Source organism: Rutilus rutilus (genome assembly GCF_951802725.1).
Source record: "Rutilus rutilus genome assembly, chromosome: 6".
NCBI classification, from domain to species: Eukaryota; Metazoa; Chordata; class Actinopteri; order Cypriniformes; family Leuciscidae; genus Rutilus; species Rutilus rutilus.
In genome coordinates, this window is record NC_140214.1 from 45177328 (window position 1) to 45200129 (window position 22802).

Genomic DNA, 22802 nt, shown 5'->3' on the forward strand with positions numbered 1-22802 from the left:
TGTTTTTGTAATGCTATGGTTGTTAATGTGTGTAAGAGGGAATATGAGAGAGATAAAACATTCCTACACCCTAGCTATGCTGAGAAAAGTGGGATTCTCAGCTCGGGTTGATATCACGATGGAGTTCCAGCGGCGTCACAACATTCCGCTGGGTATAGCGAGATCGCCGGGCTCACCCTGGATTGTTGTCGGGTCTGTGAGACGGCGGAGGCGGCACAGAGAGCGGAGGCAGAAGCGAGGCTGCAGGGGCGGCCTATTAGTTAGACTAAGGAAACAGCCCTACAAACCCCCGCTGCCAAGCATCTTCCTTACAAACGCCAGGTCTATCGTCAATAAAACTGACAAACTGGAGTTACTAACGGCAAATAACCAAAATATCAGGAACTGCAGTGTGATGATTGTCACGGAAACCTGGCTTCACCCGCTCATCCCGGACTCGGCCGTTCAGCTAACCAGCCGCTGCATGCACCGATCTGACAGGACAATAAGCTCCGGTAAGAGCAAAGGAGGGGGGCTTTGTATCTATGTTCATTTGGATTGGTGTACTAGTAGCAGGATCATACATACACAGTGCACACCGGATTTAGAAGTAATGACTGTACAATGTAGACCTTTTTACATGCCCAGAGAGCTCACAACAGTGATTATAGCTGCCGTGTACATTCCACCTAATGCTAATGTTAGCACAGCGCTCTCTCAGCTATACATTATTATAAATAAACAAATGCAGGCTCATCCAGAGGGAGCTTTTATTGTGGCAGGGGATTTCAATCAAGCCTGCCTCAAGTCTGTGCTTCCTAACTTTGTACAGTATGTACGGTGCTCAACTAGAGGGAATAACACACTAGATCACGTCTATTCTAACTTGAAGCAAGCCTTCAGGACAGTACCCTTCCCACATTTGGGCATGTCGGACCATCTTTCACTGTTCCTGGTCCCTGCATACACTCCCCTTAGGAGAAAATCAAAACCTGCCATAAAGAATGTTCAAACCTGGCCTGATGGAGCACTCTCTCAGCTCCAAGATTGCTTTGAGCGTACAGAGTGGAGCATATTTGAGCAACTAGATCTACAGGAGCGCACAGAGACTGTACTGTTCTACATAAAAAGCTGTACTGATAATGTCACAGTGGAGAAGCGCATCCGGATATATCCTAACCAAAAACCTTGGATGACCTCGAACGTCCGGACACTCCTGAGAAACCGTAACTATGCTTTCAAGTCGGGTGATAGAGAACAGTACAGGGTGGCGAGGGCAGAGCTGCGGAGAGGCATTAAAGCTGCTAAGACGGCCTACAAAAGGAAAGTGGAAGAACATCTCGTCAATAACAACTCAAGGATGGTGTGGCAGGGGCTACAGAGCATTACCAACTACAAAGGGCCCTCACCTGTCGCTACCATAACCGATGTATCACTGGCCGAGGAATTGAATATTTTCTTTTCCCGCTTCGAGAGTGAGGCACCACACACAGTAGCGCGATCACCACTGACCTTCAGTCACAGCGCACTCACGCTCCAGGAGCATCAGGTGAGGCAGGTGTTGAAGACTGTGAATACAAAAAAAGCAGCTGGTCCGGATGGGGTACTTGGTAAAGTACTTTTTGCCTGTGCCGACCAGCTAGTGGGAGTTTTGACTAGGCTGTTCAACCTCTCACTGTCACAGGCTACCATCCCTCAGTGCCTGAAGTCAGCTACCATCATACCTGTTCCAAAGTCATTGGTTCCAAAGTGTCCAAATGACTATAGACCTATCGCTTTAACATCAGTTGTTATGAAATGCTTTGAGAGGCTCATTTTGCATCACATCAAGGCCTGGCTTCCCCCAAACTTAGATCCATATCAGTTCGCATACAGAGAAAACAGATCGACGGAGGATGCCATCAATACAGCTCTACATACAGCACTTAGCCACCTGGAGCAGCCAGGGAGTTATGTCAGGATGCAGTTTATAGATTACAGCTCGGCATTTAACACCATTGTTCCTGATATCCTAGTGGATAAGCTGACTACCATCGCTATCCCCCCTTCCATTTGTGCCTGGATTAAGAACTTCTTGACTGACCGCCCTCAAACGGTTAAGGTAGGCACCACCTGCTCCCCTACCCTGTCTCTCAGCACAGGCTCTCCCCAGGGCTGTGTGCTGAGCCCTATTCTGTATTCCCTGTATACCTATGACTGTACATCTACAGTATACACCCCTCAAATACCATCATTAAGTTTGCCGATGATAATACGCTCATTGGTCTCATCAGCGGAGGGGATGAGTCTGCATACAGGGACGAGGTAAACAGGCTGGTTGACTGGTGCTCTGAACATAATCTACTGCTTAACACCAGTAAAACCAAAGAAATGGTTATAGACTTTAGGAAAAACAAGGGGGAACCAGATCCACTGAACATCAATGGGGACTGTGTTCAGCGTGTTTCCTCTTATAAGTTCCTAGGTACACACATAACCGACGACCTCTCCTGGTCAGCTAACACTTCTGCTGTGGTAAAAAAGGCTCGGCAACGACTCCACTTTCAAAGGATACTTAGAAGAAACCACCTAGAAGAGAAATTGTTAGTGGCCTTTTATCGCAGCACTATTGAGAGTGTTCTGTCATATGGTATCACGGCCTGGTATGCCAACTGTAAAGTGGCGGACAGGAAAAACCTGCAGAGGGTCATACGGACGGCACAATACATCACTGGCAGTCGCCTGCCCTCACTGGAAGATATCGCCAGCATGCGGTGTCTCAGAAGAGCTAAGGCTATTACTGCCGACTCCTCACACCCAGGTCAGCACCTGTTCAACCTCCTGCCCTCTGGCAGAAGGTACAGGTGCATTAAGTGCAGGACCAACAGACTGAAAAACAGTTTTTATCCTTGGGCCATCAGGACACTGAACTCAAAATGCATGTGTACAATATGGAGTGAGCTGTAGTCTCTATTGCTTATATTTTTCTATATTTGTTATATATTGTTTTAACAATTTTTATATTTATTATGCACAGGCCGTAGAGCATTGCAATTTCATTGTATACTTGATGTACATTGACAATAAAGATTCTTATTTTATCTTATCTTATCAAAAAAACATTATAATATTCATTTTATTTTATTTTTCGTGTTCGTATTTATGAGGGAAAAAACAACGTGTCAGTTTACGGTTACGGACGTGAGCGCTCTGAAAGCGGCACTAAAAGACTGCTTTCAAACTTTCACAGAGACCTCAAACAGAACAGCTGCCTTTCTTTAAATTGAATTTCGTTTTGTATTAATTATATCTTAATTTTGATCAATGTTTCATGAACCAATTGCCTGGATTTAATAAATAAGAAGTAAACATAGCAGAATCACGACTTTGTGCGCCGGCGAGTGAACTGGAGTTCGTCTCATAAATGAACCGAAACTCAGCGTATAATGCACATTCACATTCACAGCGTATTTAGACACATTTTGACGCATTCATAATCATTACTTTTACCGGTTCTTTGTGGCAAGCTTTATGCGTGCGGTCGTGTGGTCGTGCGGTCGTGCGCTTGAGTGCGGCTATATTACGTAAACGCTCATTATCCTGTAGGCTATAAGTAATTAAATTAATATAAAGGGGTGATTGTCCACGAATAACTTAAATGAACAACTAGCCTACTAGTCGACTTAAAAAAAAAAAAAACTTTTAGTCGGAAGCAGCCCTTATTCCACATATTTTCGAACCAGGCAACAGGACATTTGGGTTGAGCGAGCGACCCTGAGGAATGAACGAGCGGAGCGGAATATTCAGAAATGCGCTCTCCACTCACGAGCTCTGATCGGAACAAACCCGAGTCTCACTGTCTGCTGAACTTGCGCAGAAACATCAAAATATAGTAATATTTTCTAAAGAAGAATTTTAAAACTTTATTGGTGGTAGTTGAGAAGAATTCCTCTTTCCATATCTAAATCATTTGAGCGCAATATAAATGTATCAGAATTGTTATTCTTATTATATAAGAATACATATTTTTTTTACAACATTTTTAACATATAGAGAATATAAGTTTAGCGTGTTGTGTGTATTTCCTAATTATAAGCTTTTGGTGAAATTGCAACAAAACTAAAAGTGCATAAAAACATAAAAAACGTCATTACTTTTTTAATTCTTATTCACTCTTTGTTTAGCGATGTTTATAAATATACTATATTTTTTGCATTTTGTTGACAAACTGTCCTATACTGAAAAGAAACCAATGTAATCTTCCTGATTTAATCACGTAAAACACAAGTCTAAACACAAGCACCACTCTTCTGAATGATGGTAACCACAAACCTCCAAGAGTTTGTAAACCAATTGTTTGTAAAACATATTTAATGCTAACTTTACTTACAAATTCAAAAAATAAATTTTAAATTTTTCAGTGTATAAATAAAACGACATTTTGTAAGTTATTTCCAAAATGTAATTAATTGCACAGTCTTTGTTTTAGCTGCTTGTTTTAACTGCTACCAATTGACACAGAGTCAAGAAATTACAAACCACCCACCTCCCAGGTCTGCCAATTCTTTGCCAACCCCCAATGCTAATCAATCTCCTCTCAGGGAATCAAAAGAAAACCAGTTTTTCCAGTTTTCACCAGCATGTGGGGTTTTAATTCCTACCCTTGCAGTTCTTTTGTTTAAATGCTATTTAAGCAAATCTACTATACATACGCTTTAAGTTATTTCAAATTAATGTTTATAACTTAATTTGTTGATATCGCGTAACTTAATTTGACATATGTTGATATAACCAACTGACATTGTAGCCTAGTACAGTAGATTAGATTGCATGCCAGGAAGAGGCTTATGCTTTATTAAGTAATGAGCGTTTACTATATAGCCGCACTCAAGCGCACGACTGCACGCATAAAGCTTGCCACAAAGAACCGGTAAAAGTAATGATTATGAATGCGTCTAAATGTGTCTAAATACGCTGTGAATGTGCATTATATGCTGAGTTTCGGTTCATTTATGAGACAAACTCCAGTTCACTTGCCGGCGCCTCCATGTCGTGATTCTGCTATATTTACTTCTTATTTATTCAATCCAGGCAATTGGTTCATGAAACATTCATTAAAATTAAGATATAAATAATACAAAACGAAATTCAATTTAAAGAAAGGCAGCTGTTCTGTTTGAGGTCTCTGTGAAAGTTTTAAAGCAGTCTTTTAGTGCCGCTTTCAGAGCGCTCACGTCCGTAACCGCAAACTGACACATTGTTTTTTCCCTCATAAATGCGAACACGAAAAATAAAATAAAATTAATATTATAATGTTTTTTTTGTTGGGTCAGACAATGATAACCAAATTTCTCTCTCATATTGCTCCTCATAACCACTGAAAACGGTAAAAAAAACGTCCCCCCCGTCCCCACCGAAATTGACGCCAATGCTAGTACAATATCTTTGCTTCTGACAGGTTTCTGTAATAAATCCGTAAATCCGTTGGCGAATAAAAATTTTAATTGTCAATTTAAAAAAAGCAGAAACGTGTATAAAACCCACTTCAATTACAGTTAACAATATCTGAACTGTGCTCTTTTACATACTTCTAATTTTCTCATGCACTTTGTCTTGTATTTCTGCAATAGATTAATGGGCTTTATACCCTAGTGAAAAAAAAAGTATGCTAAGTATACTTGCAGCCAGACTAATTGTCAGTATACGTCAAGTGTGTTAATGATTAGTTAACTTGAAGTGTGCTATTTTGGATAATTTTATTTGTACTAAGTGTATTTTAGTTATAATTAAATTATACTAAAGTATAACTTTAAGTGTATTTAGTGTACTTTTTGATGCTAAATTGAGACAATTTCAAGTATATGTAACCCTCTTTCTCTCTCTCCGCACGCTCACTGGACTCTAGCACCTCCGCTGCTCTGCGTTGTGTTATATGTTTGTGGGTGGTGGTAGAAAGCGGGGACTTAGACACAGAGTGGTTCGGGATTGTGGCTTGACCTTTTATTCCACAGCACAGCATCTATAGCGTTGACAACATGAACTGAGCTTAAGTTTTAAACCAGCAAAGTATATTTCAATGCATATGCAATTCAACAGTAAGCTTGTGCTGCTTGTTTTATCATACATTAGCCACCATGCATTAATCACATTTTAAAGGAAAAACAAACCATTTCAACTCTCTATTAATCTGCATTTAGGTCTTATACAGTTTAAAACACAAAATATCTTAATTAACTGATCTTTAGTGCGAAAACAACAACTATATTTTACATTGATTTTCCCCACTACCATTAACATGGCTTACCTATAGCGTTGACAACATGAACTGAGGAAAAGATGACGCAAAACTCCCGTATCAACGCTACGGTACATGACGAGGCCCAAACAACGCTAAAGGCACTTGAATCTGTTTTAATTCAATAGCGTTATGGGGACACCTTGTGGACAACACAGATATATATACCGCCTTACATCCACCCCTTCTTTAATTGATCATATATTTAGTACACTTTAAGTATATGCGTATTTTCATGCTTGATTAGTGATATTAAAGCGTACTTTTTTGTATTACAAGTACATTACAAATTAATTAAGAGTGTCTTGCAAACAAACAAGAAATATACCATAAATATATTATTTTTGAGTAAAAATATACTTTCTTCCCCAAAGCTGAATGCACTTGTCAGGGTCATTACAATAAATAACATGTAACTTCAATACCACACAGATACACATAATGAACTTAAACAGTGTTTATTAAATCCTCACAAGGTTTTAGCATTGAAAAACAGAACAAAATGCACCATGTTTTCAAAAAAAAGAATGCTGAAAGAAAACAAAATTGAAACATTGTGGAACAGCAAGCAAACTTCAATTTTTCTTGCTAAATTGCTCATTGTTGCACTTGCGCCTGATGGCCGCTCGCACTTCCGACGGAGTTGTGTGTGGAAACTCCACAAGAACAGTGTCTGTTTACAAAGTAAAATAGGGAAGGTCAGAGGGCATGTTCATACAACTTTTACTTTCCACTACATCAGACAGTAAACAATGTATTACACCCAAAATACTTAATAAAAGTACATCGTGAATAGCAGTGAGGAAATGTATCAGTATGTGATGTCAATATTGCTTCCAGTGTGTTAATCAAACAGAGTATACAAGAGAAGAAACATCACAATATAAATCAAATGATACAACGTCATTCAAGTTGAAAAGTATATTTATATTAGTGGTGGGCCGTTATCGGCGTTAATGTGCTGCGTTAACGCGAGACTCTTATCGCGCGATAAAAAAAATATCGCCGTTAATCTATTCTCAAAGTTGGGTTGGGAGCTGCTCTATACTACACAAGCTATGATGACGCAATCTACTCGCGGCCGCGAGGTACACCCGGCTGCAAGGCATCATATTCGTCGTCATCTTAAGTAAACACGGCTGAAAGTGAAAGCTGGTGAAAAAGATCGGTGCAACATACATTATTTGGACTTGGTTTGGATTTAAGCCGTCCGACGAGCAGCAGCAAACTACATAGACAGAGTGTGTGGGGTAGCCTAACAGTTCGGTAAGTTAACACACGACTAATCCCTTCTATCACCTCAAATTCAAAATGAAACATATGATATCACTGAATACCAGCGCGTGTATTATTCCCAATATATCGTGGTGTAGCACATAATCTCTGTCTGCGCCCGATTTTAAGAATCGTTGTTGTGTTTCTTTTTAACTGAAAAGACATCAGTTAGACAATATTCTAATTTTAAATTTGGGGTTTCATAAGCTCCAAGCCATAATAAACATTAGACCTACTTAAGTCTCTGCAGCTAGTGTACTTAAATTTTATTTATCTGCAAAATTATGTTGTATACTTACAGTTTTAGACAATATTTGTTCTCAAAACTACATACACCCTTAAAAAAAACAAAAAAAACATTTAACAGGTGTTTAGCAGGGTCTGTGTAACCTGTTCTGAACTGGTTTTATTATAATATATATCGTTATCGCAAGAGGCTGCAATGTATATCACAATATGGATTTTATGCCATATCGCCCATCCCTAATTGATAGGGGTGCAACGGATCAAAAAACTCACGGTTCGGAACGTTTCTCGGATCAGAGTCACGGATCGGATCATTTTTCGGATCAGAAAAAAAAAAAAGACAAGACAAATAAACATAAGTTTTGTCTTTTTGTTTATTAACACTTTTAAATTATTAAATTAAAATATATCAAATCAACAAAGTGCACAAGGCATAATATCTTCTTTTTAACATAATGAAAAACAACTTAAAGTGAAACATAAAAGGCATATCTCCTTCCTTTAAACATGGACCAATGACCATTAATAAAAAACAACTTAAAGTGAAACATAAAAAGGCATATCTCCTTCCTTTAAACATGGACCAATGACCATTAATAAAAAAACAACTTAAAGTGCAACATAAGAAGGCACATCATCTTCCTTGAAACATGGATAGTGAAATAAAGCCTATGTCCACATCATCAAAGAAGAATAAAAGAAAGAAAGCAAAGCATACCTGAGCTTATAATTTCAAATTCTTTTTCAAAAAGACAAGGATGTCTACATTATCTGGGGAGAGTGTGGACCTCTTTGCAGTCACTATGTCCCCTGCTGTTGAGAACACTCTCTCGGAAGGAACTGAAGTGCCTGGCACAGCGAGATAGCATCTTGCCATCTTGGCAATATGAGGGTATTTACACTCATTGCTTTTCCACCATGTCAGTGGATCACCATCCACCGTAATGCCACTTGCTGCCAGGTAGGATGCCACCTCCTCTTTGATGATGTCAGCATGAGTCTTGCTGTCCATGTCTTTGCTGGCAAAGGTCTCTCCAAAAAGCTCTGCCATCGCCGACTTCTTTTGTGGAGGAGATGTGTCCAAGTTTGCTCCTGTTGGCTCTGTAGCTTGACCCTGCAGAAAAAAATTAGTTGATTAATTAAACCTATTATTTATTTTCATGTTTCATGAAAAATGTGGCAATAACATTTAATAAAAGCCATTATTACAATGTATTTAGATTTAAATTCATCATTTTTAAATAATATTCTTTTTCTTTACCTCATCACAGTCTTCAGTGCCCAGACTGCTGACAATCTCAGTGGTGAGGTCACTGTATGTCCTCTGGCGTAGGGCAGGGTCCATGTGAGACAGGGACTTGAACCTCGGATCCAGGGCAGTACATCTGTGAAGGTAGTCCTGTAGAGTAGGGGGTGAAGTGTATCTGGGCTCCAGGTCCTCTCTAATGGCAGTCTTGACATCTCGAGTGATGGTGCTGTCTTCCACACTTGGAGCCATGGATTGTAGAATCCTTGTTTTCAGCGGCTGGATCATTGACACAGATGGTGAAGTTTCAGTGCTCAGCAGAGATGTAACAGTTTTGAGGGGTTTAAGCACCTGGAGGACCTCCTCTTCCACTCTCACATCATCATCAGACAGGGTGATGATGTCTTTGACATTTTTCTTCAGGGTCTTGTCGGTCAATGCAGAGTATATAGCTGCCTGCTGCTCCAGATAACGCTCCAACATATCATAAGTGGAGTTCCACCTTGTTGGGACATCATGTATGAGCTTATGAGTAGGCAGCTTTAGCATTTATTGCTTTGTCTTAAGCACATGAGCAGCTGTTGTGCTTCGGTGGAAGTAGGAAACCACCTTCCTGATCCTCCCGAGGAGGCGGTCCATCCTATTGACGGAGATTCCCTTCTGTGATGCCAAATTCACTACATGTGCAAAGCACCCTATCTGTGGGCCCAGTCCTGCCTCATTCACTGCATTTATTTGATTTTTGGCATTATCAGTTGTGACTGGGATATTAGTACTGGGCCTCTTTATCTTCCATTCCTCCACTGCTTGTGTCAGTACCTGCGCAAGATGAGTGCTTGTGTGACTCTCGTAGAGGGGGCGTGTCTGCAGCACCGGACTTCTCATCTCCCAGTCTGCTGTGATGAAGTGAGCGGTTATCGTCACATAGCTCTGCGTTCCCCTGGACGTCCACCCGTCTGTCGTGAGCGCAACAGCGGATGCTCGCGATAGTTCGTCCACAACTTTTTTCTTCTCCTGCTCATAAAGATCTGGCACAATCTTTTCGCTGAAGTGGGTGCGCGACGGAATGTCGTAACGTGGCTCAAGCACTTTCAGCATGTGTTTAAAGCCCTCGTTTTGCACAACCGAATATGGCCTCATGTCTTTACCAATAAACACACCGATAGCGTTGGTGATGGCTTTAGCCCGGTCTGATTGTGCAACAAGGGGCTGCTTAAATGCCGCGGTGATAAGCGGTTGCTGAGCAGCCTTCGTCGTTTTCACTCCTGTCAGTGAAACACCGGGGTGATGTCGCTTCAAATGCGTGGCCATGCTTGAAGTGTTTCCACTGTCATATTGCTTTCTTGTGCCACAGTGCCTACACACCGTCACGGTTCTATCCACTAACCTCTTTCCTTCATCATTATAGTTGACAGGGAAGCCAAAATGCTCCCATACAGGGGATTTGTACGCGGGGCGTTCAAGCTCCTCCGTTCCTCCGCTCGCCATGACCACTCTGTGTGTGGACTGAACATGCGCGCAACTTTTTTTTTTTTCATAAATCAATCCGCGGATCACGTGTGTGCCGAACCGAAGATATTGATCCGAACGGATCACGGATCAATGATGATCCGTTGCACCACTACTAATTGATAGCCTATAGTAGTTGATAATAACATAGGCCTACCTAATGTTGCCTACGGACGGTAACAGTACTGTAGTAACCTTTTACAGTCTATGAGTAGAACAGCTTTCTCAAGCAGTTTGTGATGCATTTTGGAAACAGGAGATGAGCCCCTGGTCTAATGCGCCACCTGGCTTGAGAAACCCGTTCTCAAAGACTTACTTTTATAGTCATTATTTGGGTAGCACACATATTCTGAATGCCTTCGGCAGAATTCAAATGAGCCATTTTAATCTAGATTAATCTAGATTAATTTCAAAATTAATCTAGATTAATCTAGATTAAAAAAATTAATCTATGCCCACCTCTAATTTATATTATAGAGCAGACTAAATTGTAATAGAGACATGTACATTTTCTATAAGGCTGCTTTGAAATGGCATGTATTGTGAAAAACACTTTACAAAATAATTTGAATATTTTATTTAATGAATAGTCAAAAAAAAAGAGGTTAGAAATTCTATTGGAAACACAGTCCCCAAAGTCAAAGAAATAAAAGAAAATACATCTGCAAGAAGTACAAAAGGTCTCTGCACGGGGATGACATTTATAGATGGATGTCTTTGGATGCACCAAAATACTGGCTGACATGATAACTACCAGTCTCAAGCATTTCTCTATTAGGCGGACATTTCAGCCACCTGAGCAAAAACATTCTTTATACCAGACCTGTACAGTGCATACACAAAAACGTGTGTAACTTTTAACTTTAATGTGCTCTTTATATTTGATTTGACCCTTGATATAACTAAATTATGTACATTTTAAGTTACCTGAGAAAACATTTTTACAGTATAATACACTGCCGTTCAAAAGTTTGGGATCAGTAAAGTTTTTAAAGAAGTTTCTTAGGCTTATCAAGGCTGTATCTATAATACTGAATATTATTTCACAAAATAATATCGTGAAATATTTTTGCAATTTAAAATAAAAGTTTTCAATTTTAATATACTTTAAAATATAATTTATTCCTGTGAAGCAAAGCTGAATTTTCAGTGTCACATGATCCTTCAGAAATCATTCTAATATGCTAATTTATAATGTTGGAAAAACATTATTTCAGGATTATTTGAGAAATAAAAAGTTAAAAAGAACAGTGTTTATTCACAATATAAATTTTGTGTTACAATATACACTACTATTCAAACTATGTTTGGGGTCAGTAAAATTATTTTTTTTAATTAATACTTTTATTCAGCAAGGATGTTAAATGAATAAAAAAGTGATAGTAAAGTGTTAGAAAATATTTATGTTTTTAATTAATGCTATTCTTTTTTACTTTTTATTAGCATAATCAATGAATCAAAGAAAAAAGTTCCAAAAAATATTAAGCAGCACAACAGTTTCAACACTGATAATAAATCAGCATATTAGAATAATTTCTGAAGATCATGTGACACTGAAGACTGGAGTAATGATGCTGAAAATACAGCTTTTCTTTACAGGAATACACTATATTTTAAAATTTATTAAATTAGAAAACCAATATTAGAAATTGCATTAGCCTAAGAGTTCACAATATTGCAGTTTTTTTTTTTTTTTTTGTATTTTGATCAAATAAATACAGCCTTGTTGAGCATAAGTGACTCCACTAAAAAACAAGGTAAATTATTTATTAGGTTTATAATATAGGCCTAACATAATGTAATATATCAAAACAATGAATCATTAAAGCATCCCTTTTATTCAGTAAATAGCAATTAGCTTTGTGCTTTTTAACTTTTAAGAAGAAGTCTCTCTCAAATTCTTTACAAAACTTTTCATTGCTGTCCAAAATAAATATCCCAGTTAATCTATATACAACTGAATCATAATTTGAACTAAATCGCAAGCTTGAATCAAAATCAAAACATGAAATTGATGACAATACTCAGCAAGGGAATTCTTCTGTTTTTGTAACATCTTGTCTCTGGCTGCCTCTTTGATCTTGGTTTGCTTTGGCTGAAAAAAATTTAGGGGGTAAAAAAATGTTTTGTTAAAATCTTCACAATGTCACATTCATGCTGATATACTGAAATTTGATGCAGATTGTTTTTCTGATTAGAAAATATTTTGGCAGCAATCACAATGAATCTTTGTCTGGCCAAAGATTTATTTGATCATTTACTGTAATATCTGAGATAACTGCTTTGCTGGAGATGGCAGAATGACACACTTTATTTATAAGCTTTATGTGATTAGAACAGTGTGAATAAAAATGCTGCATGTCTTTTATGAAACTCATAACTTCATATTCTTTGGCTTTTTATGACATTGTCTTCCAATGAAAAAATACTGTTGTTTTTTTTTATTTTTTATTTTTTACTTGTATAAGTCTTACTTGTGGACTTTCTGCATGAGAGAGGTATCTATAGCTTCGACTATGAATGAAACATATATAGTGTTTATTGCTCCATAATGCGTACAATACCCAAATTTGAGTACAAATAGAGAAAAACGAAGTAATCCTCAAGACAGGATTTTAAAAATGAGCATGATAATGCATCTGTGTTTTTTTTTTATTTATTTTTTTTAAATGAGCACAGTTGTGAACTACCTGAGGTACAGAGTGTAATTAGGGACTCATATTTAATATTACATGCATGGAATCAATTTTACATTTAGCATATCTTCTGGAAAATTAAGAAATTACTATCACTATGACATAAAACTGTCAATATTACATAAAGAGTTATCCATATCCACTCACCAGCCTGGCTTTTTTAGCCTCCACCTCGTTGCTGGTGTCCAACATTTTCTTTTTGACACGAACACCCCTGCTTTCATCCTTGTTCCATATGTCCTTTCCCAAAAGTAGTACGTTTTTCTTCATGACGAGGTCTTTGAACGAATCTGATATAACAAGCGCAAAAAACATTTTAGCCTAACGTACACCTGCTATCAAAAAAAAGCGACACAATAGCGCAATAAAGCACTTGAAAGTGTAACTTATACAAGAAAAAAAATAAAAAAACAGACCTCCAAACAGCAGGACTTTTGCAGGCACCGTCTTCTCTGGTTCTTTACGTGAAGGCCACTTTATTTCTATCCAATTGTCTTCTCCATCAAGGTCTGGTTTTGACGTAACTTGACTATGATGGTCTATTTTAGCTACAAGGATCGATATACTCTCCACTTTTAATGACTTATCATATAAGTAATAAATTGCAAACTGGAACGGCATCGTGTCTATAAACGTCTCCTGCTGCAAAACGTCGCGTAGCGCAGGAGCATCAATCGAAGTGAGTACCATCTGCTGCTCTGATTGGCCGAAAGCAACACTAAGACACTTGATTGGTCAAATACATAGACAGTAAAATTATTATTGTGTTCATATGGTGTGCTGTTGGTATAAAATTGGATTGATGTTTATACGTTGGACCTCTCTGTGACTTTGTTTACATTTATTAAAAATACTTAAATCACAATTAGCCTTTTGTGCAGAGCATATACACTTTATTAAAACATGTTTTAAATGGCCTTTCAACGCATTTATCATATGTTTTATTACTTTCTGAAAGTAGCAATTAAGTGAATTGCAAGCATGAAGAAATACACTTAAAAAATTCCATAATTTAACAAAGTATACTACAACTTCAGGTTATTTAATAATGTACTTTGAAAGTATACTTTCAATGCATTGTTACAATGATCATTTTCAGCACATAGTTAACAAATATTCATAAAATATATTTAAGAAAAGTGCAAATAAATATACTTATAAAAAATAAACAGAACTTTCACTTCAAGTATATTTTTGTAAAATAAATATTTTTACATGACCTATGTTAATTGAACATTGAATATGTTAATGAATGAATTCTGTAATGTTACAGGTATAACAAATAATGACAAGGAGGCAGTTTGACAGACTTATTAACTCCGCTTATAGTGTAATGCAATAATTAATTCTGTAATGTTACAGGTAACAAATAAAGACAAGGAGGCAGTTTGACAGAGACTTAACTTCACTTAACTTTGTGTCTACTGTCTTGTTCCTTACTATCTGAAGTAGCCAAACACATGTCTACGTCTGTCATTAACAGAAATGAACTGTTGGCATATTTGTTTGACATCAACTTTGTCCAGTTTGTCCTGGTGGACATGGCACACAGCAATACTGTTAAGTCTCACTTGTGCCATTGTTGATCTGAGCCATGTTTTCAGTCTCCTAAGAGCACTGAAACTTCTTTCAGCCTCAGCTGATGAGACTGGGTTTCAACTTGATATACATCTTTTTAAATAGCAAGCACATATAAAATAGCCTGTTGTCATGATCTTTCACTGTAAGTGCCCATCACAAAGTGTAAACACACACACATTTTTTATACTGTACACACTGTGTAAAAATAGTCTACACGAACCCTACCAATCACAGAAAACTTTTTGCATTTTCAAAAAACATCACTTAGATAATTTATAGGCCTACGCTGTTTTCCTCATGTGGATCAAAAATCCTTGTCCTTATGGATATTGCCATCATTGTGGGGCATTTTACACCCACAAGGGTTTACCAAGACATACAGAGAGAGACAGAAAGACAGACACACACACACACCCCCCCCCCACCCCACCCCCCCCCCCCCCCCCCCCCACGTACAGTTTGGGTTTGCTACTTATCCCGCGATTGTCATACATTGAAAAAAACTGCACTGTCCCAGAATCAATATGACGCGATTTGTCCCGTATTTTTGTTCACAGAGCTATTGATTTCTCCCTCACTTACCGCATCTAGGTTTCTGAGGAATTTTGCCGCTTCTCACAACCAAATTAAGCTACAGCCTCTCACAAGTTAGAAAGAAAAAGCAAAGCCAATCGGATTAGCGATGTGGGTTCGCGAGGCGGGACTTCTACGAGATCTATAAACCATTTGTGTACCAGGAATTACGCCTTTTTCACAGAACGCTCTTGTAAGAGTGGTTTTATAATACATATATTTTAATTTATATATAAAATTCGTTTTATATAAATATATATTTTAAAAAAATCTAAATTATTGCAAGGGACAAATCAGTGGTCATTGGATATTGGTAGGGACACGTCCCTAGCGTCCCTACTAAATTCTACGCCCCTGGACCAGACTAACGTAATTTCTCTGTCATTTCTCTGTCTTTTTATCTCTTTAAAATAGTGCTACTTTTAGAAAAAATTACAGAATTATGAATCAAATTATTATGAACAAACAATGAAACTGTGTCAAAATTCGACAACACAAAGAATTATCAAAAGGCGATATAACGCACATCTCAGGTTAAATTAATTATATAAAAACAGGGAACATTTTGTAAAAGCAAAACTGAACAAAATGCGTAATTAAAATAATTGTATTGTTTGTTTGTTTGATTATATTAAAATAAAATAATTGTGTGTATGTTTTACTAAATATTTAATACCACTTCCCCATAATGATGTAATTAATTTTTAAAACAACATCTGTCAAACTGTCAATCAGATACCTCTTATCTGGTGATTTTTATTTTATTTTAGAAGTCATAACTGTTGATCACCCTTTATATGGATTTTGTGAATATGAATATTTAAAAGATTTACAAACTGTCGGCAAGACCTCAAGCCAACCCCGGACATTCTGAGACTAACGTGGAAAAATCTTTATGCTTAATGCATTAAAGGGATAGTTCGCTTTGAAATTAATTTTTGATATGTTTTAGCTTACCTCAAGGGCATCCAAGATGTAGGTGTCTTTTTCCGCAGTAGTTTCAATTTTGATATTTTTAGGTCAAACCGTTTTTGTCTGTCAGTCATATAATGCAGGTCTATGGTCACTGTCTCAAAACACAAGCACAGAGTCCAAATTAAAACAATTCCCCATCGTCCAAATGAAACAATTCCCCATCATAAGTACACATTGATGGCCTAAGACACGAAACGAGCGGTTTGTGTGAGAAAACGAACAGTATTTATATCGTTGTTATTACTTGAACACAGCACACGTCCAAATGATCTGACGGCGCGGGCGGGTATAGATATATACATAGATGTCGCCTTGGCTACTGCAGTTAATTGGAACGAAACTGTAGCCAAGCGACATCTAGTGTATATATCTATACCCGCCCGCTGGCGGGTATAGATGTATACACTAGATGTCGCCTTCGCTACTGCAGTTCATTGGAACGAAACCGTAGCCAAGGCGACATCTATGTATATATCTATACCCGCCCGCGCCGTCAGATCATTTGGACGTGTGCTGTGTTCAAGTTTTTTTCTATTTGTTAAATAGTTTTTTTCTATTTGTGTCTATTACTATTTATAATTTATATTTTATTGTGGATGTTTTCTCACAATCATGACGTAATGTGAAGTAAAATAAAAAATCTAATGTAAAGTTGTTTTTTATGCGCCACCTGGTGGATATTCTGTGAAGCGAAACACATTGAGGGAATTTTTAAGTAGCCCCCCCCGAAAGCACTTGCAGAATTCTGCGAGACGAATTGCAGAATGCCGCGGGAGAAAACGCGCGTTGTTAAATCTGTATGCTGGCAAATGTAAATGGCAAATTACAGTTGACTTGCCAAATCACTTCCATTTGTTTTATTAATAAAATTAATATAGGAAGTATTGGAAGAAAATTCTTTATGGGTCATCATAAATACTTTGCTTTAAAAGTACCAAGTTGTCCAAAAAAAAAGATGCATCGATAATCGTTACCCTCTGAATCATAATCGAATCGAATCGTGAGGTGCCTAGAGATTCCCACCCCTAGATCTGAGTCATTTTCTCTTTCTGTCTTCAGTCTGTATAGATGCAGTATTACAGAGAAACAGAGTCTCATCCTGACTTCAGCTCTGAAATCAAACCTGTCACACCTGAGAGAGCTGAACCTGAGAGAGAATAAACTAGGAAACTCAGGAGTGAAGCACTTATGTGCCGTACTGAAGGATTTACAATGTAAACTGGAGAGATTGAGGTCAGTCACATTCACATACAAGAATCAAAATGCTTAAAATCACTTCAACAGTTTCAACTAAAACACTTTAACATTGTATTTGCTTATGAAGATGATGTGACTTTACAGAATAAAGAGTTTTCTTTTCTTCTGTCTTATTTTCTTCTCTCTCTCTCTGCTAATGTAGTTTAAGCTCCTGTGATATGACAGATGAAGGTTGTTCTGATGTGACTTCAGCTCTGAAATCAAACCCATCACACCTGAGAGAGCTGAACCTGAGCTGGAATAAACTAGGAAACACAGGAGTGAAGCACTTATGTGATCTACTGAAGGATTCACACTGTAAACTGGAGGGATTGAGGTCAGTCACATTCACATACAAGAATCAAAATGCTTAAAATCACTTCAACAGTTTAATCTAAAACACTTTAACATTGTATTTGTGCAAACTTAGTATTTTGTGATCTGGTGAAATAATGATGATCTCTCTTCCTCTCTCTGTTTTATTTGCTTATGAAGATGATGTGACTTTACAGAATAAAGAGTTTTCTTTTCTTCTGTCTTATTTTCTGCTCTCTCTCTGCTAATGTAGTTTAAGCCACTGTGATATGACAGATGAAGGTTGTTCTGATGTGACTTCAGCTCTGAGATCAAACCCGTTACACCTGAGAGAGCTGGACCTGAGCGGGAATAAACTAGGAGACTCTGGAGTGAAAAACCTCAGTGATCTACTGATGAACCCACAATTCAAGCTGGAGAAACTACAGTTAGTATCATTATACTGTACAGCAATTACAGTGTGACTGAAGTTTATTTATCTGAAGACAGCAGGGCTTATGTTTCAGTGTTTATAGCAGTGCACTTTCTGTTTTTTTTTTAAACTAAAACACTTTATACTCAATATCTCACAGTGAGTCTGAGTTCACATTATATTTGTGTAAAGTTCTTCCCATTCATGATTTGTTTGTAAGATAATCTCTCTTCCTCTGTTTGTGTCTTTCTAGTCTAGTCTACTGTGGCATTACAGATGTTTCTTCTTTAACTCAGTCTTTGACTAACTCAAAAGCACTGCAGTTTTTAAAAGAGCTTGATCTGAGTTTCAATAAGATAGGAGACTCAAAGCAGCGAATCATAGACGAGCTACGAGACTCAAACTGTGTCCTGAGGTGAGGAAACATCACTGAGATATTAAAGAGATCTTCATTTACCTCTGATATGTGAACAAACCTTTCAAACATTCGTGAAAGGAAATTATCATTAAGCTTTATTGCAACAAAGGGTTTGTGTGAGAACAAAATGTGAAGTTATTGAAATTTTTAACACAAAGGAGGAAAAAGAACAAAAGCTCACTGTCACAGCTTTATACATCAACACCTGCTTTTTATTAACTGTGTCAGTAGAAGTGAATCATTTCAGTGTGAAAACAGACTTGGTCAGATTGTAGGAAAACGCTGCACTCCTGCTAAAATCAGTGCAGTTCCAGCTTCAGCTCACAGCGTCCAGCTCACATGAGAAATGTCTCTGTCTCTAGTGTGTTTTTACTGTGACAAGCAACACGTCACACTACTTTACACTTACTTTACTCTCAGTTATTTACTAAGAGCCTACAAACATGTTTAAACTAGAGGACAAACGGCTTTAACTAAAGGTTTGTGTTTGAACTCAAAATAACATTTGTATTTGCTCCCTGTGGTTTATTCCATACGCCGTACACTCATTAGTGTCTCCTTTACAGAGACTCAATAGGAGTCGCACCGACACACACTGACAAACATATGAACATGATTCATGCTTTACATCTATTATATTTAGAAACACAAATACCTATGCAATCTATCCATGTAAAGTCGGTAATTAATCTGATTACAGGAATTCAATTTAACTTATTTTTACTCAAAAAAACATTAATTGAAATATAAATTTTTTTACTTTGTTCCACTGAACTCTGATTGTTTTCTCTTCTGTTCTACTTTACAGTGTAGATGAAGATCAAGCATCAAACTCTAAAAGATGTGTTATATCGTAGTGTGAAATGATCATGAGAGGAGCAGAAACCATCAGCTGATCCACAGAAGTCTCACTACTGTCTATGAGGAGAAATAAATGTGTAAATGTGTTTCATAAACGTGGAAGAGACTCAGACTTCACAATTAAATAAAGCAGCGTGTGTGTTAGCATGCGTTTTAGAAACGTGTTATTGAATGATCAATGTTGGTTTAGTATGTATAATAATTATTTATAATATAAATAATATAATAATTAATTATTATAAATACATATTTTGTTTTGTGTGAAATCCAAGTTTTGGAATTGGGAATATATTGTTGATTCTGATTTGTATATTTCATTGATATTTTGTGTGAAGTTGTACATGTCTTATAAAAAAATATATTATTTATAGATTTTTTGTAAAATAAATTTTTCGGAATACATTTTTCGGAATACATTTTTGACTCTGATCTGGTACACTTTAGTGCATATATATATATATATATATATATATATATATATACTTTTTTCTTTTTTTTACATATTGTGTTGTGTTGTGTATTTTTTTGGTGAGATACGTCCTCTATATTTATCTAACAATTTCTTCTCTCTTGTGACTATTCTACATTACATAATCAGGTGATTGTCACATGACTAACTAATTGTTGTTTAAAAGGACTGTGAATGTGTTTGCTACACCCTGGCTGTGTTCAAAACCGCATATTCACTGAGTAGGCACTTAATTTCAATAAGTACTTGCTTAACGAGCGCTAAAAGAGTAGGTACTATATAGCCTGATCTCGTTAAGTATGAATGCGAGCCGTACATCATCCGCCATGTTGACGTTATCATGTGACCTACAACGTTATCACAAGCGCAACAACTTAAAGATATGAGCGACAGCTTTAATTCATCTATCTGTAAATATCCTGATATTGATGAAACTTGCTCATTTTGTGGTTTTGTTGAAGAATCAAGTGCCCATTTATTTTGTGATTTTAGTATAACCAATACATTTAGGGTTGATTTAAGTTCTTATATTTTAACCCTATAATGTGACCCACAGTTTTATCCTTAAAGATATTATTTTTTATTACAAAAACCCAAAATCGTCATCTCTTGAATATGTTGTTAATTTCTTTATTTTATATGCAAAATGTTTCACCCACAAGCAAAAGCGGCTTAAATCTCATCTAACACTTCATAACATCAGTAACTCGACAGCCTAGAACAGTTCTCTTCAGCATTTGTAATGTGTGTAATGTCTGCACAGAGGAGACGGGCGGCTGCTCCAAGATCTCGCCTTTGGAGAAAATGTCTCAGGTTACGTATGCAACCCTGGTTCCCTGAGAGGGAACGAGACACTGGGTCGAGACGCGGTGGGAACGCCCTGCGTGATTGCGTCGTGAAGCTATAAAGTACCCCTGGAAACAGACCATGACAGCTTCTGAAAAGCCGAAGCAAGTCGATCACAGGCATGCAGGGAGTATGGCAGGGCGACGCAGCGTCTCGTTCCCTCTCAGGGAACCAGGGTTACATACGTAACCTGAGACGTTCCCTTTCAAGGGAACTCGAGCTGCGTCGAGACACGGTGGGAACCCTATACCCACGACGCCATATGACAAATGCCTGTTCTGTATGAAGACCATGTGCACACTAGGAAACAAGCACCCTAGACCCTGGAGTGGACCCTAGGTCAAAGTCATAAAATCTAACAAATGTACGCGGTGAGGACCTGCCTGCCGCATTACAGATGTCATAGAGTGAAACTCCTGATAATAAAGCCTTAGAGTCAGCCATACTCCTGGTAGAATGGGACGGGACAGCCAAAGGTGAAGGCTGTCCGGCCACTTCATAAGCAAGTGAGATAGCCTCAACTACTCACTTGCTCTTTATCTGTTTAGATGCAGGGCAACCTATCTTAGGTAACCCGAAGCAGACAAATAACTGCTCTTATATACCTGCGTGAAGTTGGCCCCCCACCCAACGCAAAACGTCGTCAAACTATGCTCAATCGTTTGTGCTCTGTTTGTGCTGGTTTGTGCTGTAAAAAGTTTCGTTTGTGCTGTTTCGTTTTTTTAGATATTAAAATAATATTTTTAGGTCATTCTGAGGTCACTCAGCCCCCCCACATGCTCCAAATTCACCCAAAATAGTCTCGTTCGTTTGTGCTTCGTTTGTGCTGGTTTGTGCCGGTAAAACTTTTGTTTGTGCTGCGTTGGGTTTTAAAATATCAGAAATTGAATTATAGACGATGACGTCACCAGCCCCCCACATGCTCCGAATTCACCCAAAATAGACGCAATCGTTTGTGCTCCGTTTGTGCTGGTTTGTGCTGTAAAAAGTTTCGTTTGAGCTGCTTCGGTTTTTTAGATATCAAAATAATATTATGTGGTCATTCTGAGGTCACTCAGACCCCAACCTGCTCCAAATTCACCCAAAATAGTCTCGTTCGTTTGTGCTGGTTTGTGCTGGTAAAATTTTTGTTTGTGCTGCGTTGGGTTTTAAAATATCAGAAATTGAATTATAGATGATGACGTCACCAGCCCCCCACATGCTCCAAATTTATCCAAAATATGCTCAATCGTTTGTGCTTCATTTGTGCTGTTTTGTGCCGGTACAATTTTCGTTTGTGCTGCTTCGGCCTTTAAAATAATGAAAGCGAATTATAGACGGTGACTTCACCAGCCCCCCACCTGCTCCAAATTCACCCCAAACATGCTCAATCGTTTGTCTTCGTGTGTGCTGCAAAAAGTATATATATATATATATATATATATATACAAATTTTTTTTTTTTTTTATAGTAGGCTATAGCTTGTTGAAGTAACAAGGTAAGACCAAAACGGATTAATCAAAAGTGAAAAAATTATCACGTTTTTTTTTTTTATAGTAGGCTATAGCTTGTTGAAGTAACAAGGTAAGACCAAAACAGATTAATCAAAAGTGAAAAAATTATCACGGTTTCCACAAAAAATATTCAACATTAAAAAAAAAAAACCGCAATATGTATTAAGCATTGATACAAAATAAGAGCCTTTCTTAACTGAGCAGTGAGCACCAATAATAATTGAGCACAAAATCAACATCTTATGATTTCTAAAGAATAATGTGACATTGAAAACTGGAGTAATGATACAGAAAATTCAGCTTTGACATTACAGGAATAAATTACATTTTAATTATATTAAAACATTAAAATATTAATTATATGAAAATATCTATTTATAGGCTAATCATTTTTCACA

The 22802-nt window shown here is 37.5% G+C and overlaps 2 protein-coding genes across 3 annotated transcripts in view; both read left to right on the forward strand.

Moving 5' to 3' along the window:
• The window catches only part of LOC311292554 (uncharacterized protein), a 37221-nt gene extending 17223 nt beyond the window's left edge, over positions 1-19998 (forward strand). For both annotated transcript variants that reach the window (XM_084412278.1, XM_084412279.1), the window contains exons 2-6: positions 17414-17587; positions 17754-17927; positions 18159-18332; positions 18571-18732; positions 19544-19998. In XM_084412278.1, coding sequence (XP_084268404.1) covers positions 17414-17587; positions 17754-17927; positions 18159-18332; positions 18571-18732; positions 19544-19592 — 733 coding nt within the window. In that variant the 3' untranslated portion in view covers positions 19593-19998. The remainder of the gene's footprint in view (positions 1-17413; positions 17588-17753; positions 17928-18158; positions 18333-18570; positions 18733-19543) is intronic.
• Positions 1-22802, forward strand: part of LOC311292518 (uncharacterized protein) — a 1083963-nt gene that overhangs the window by 516216 nt on the left and 544945 nt on the right. The gene's annotated exons all lie outside the window — the stretch shown is intronic.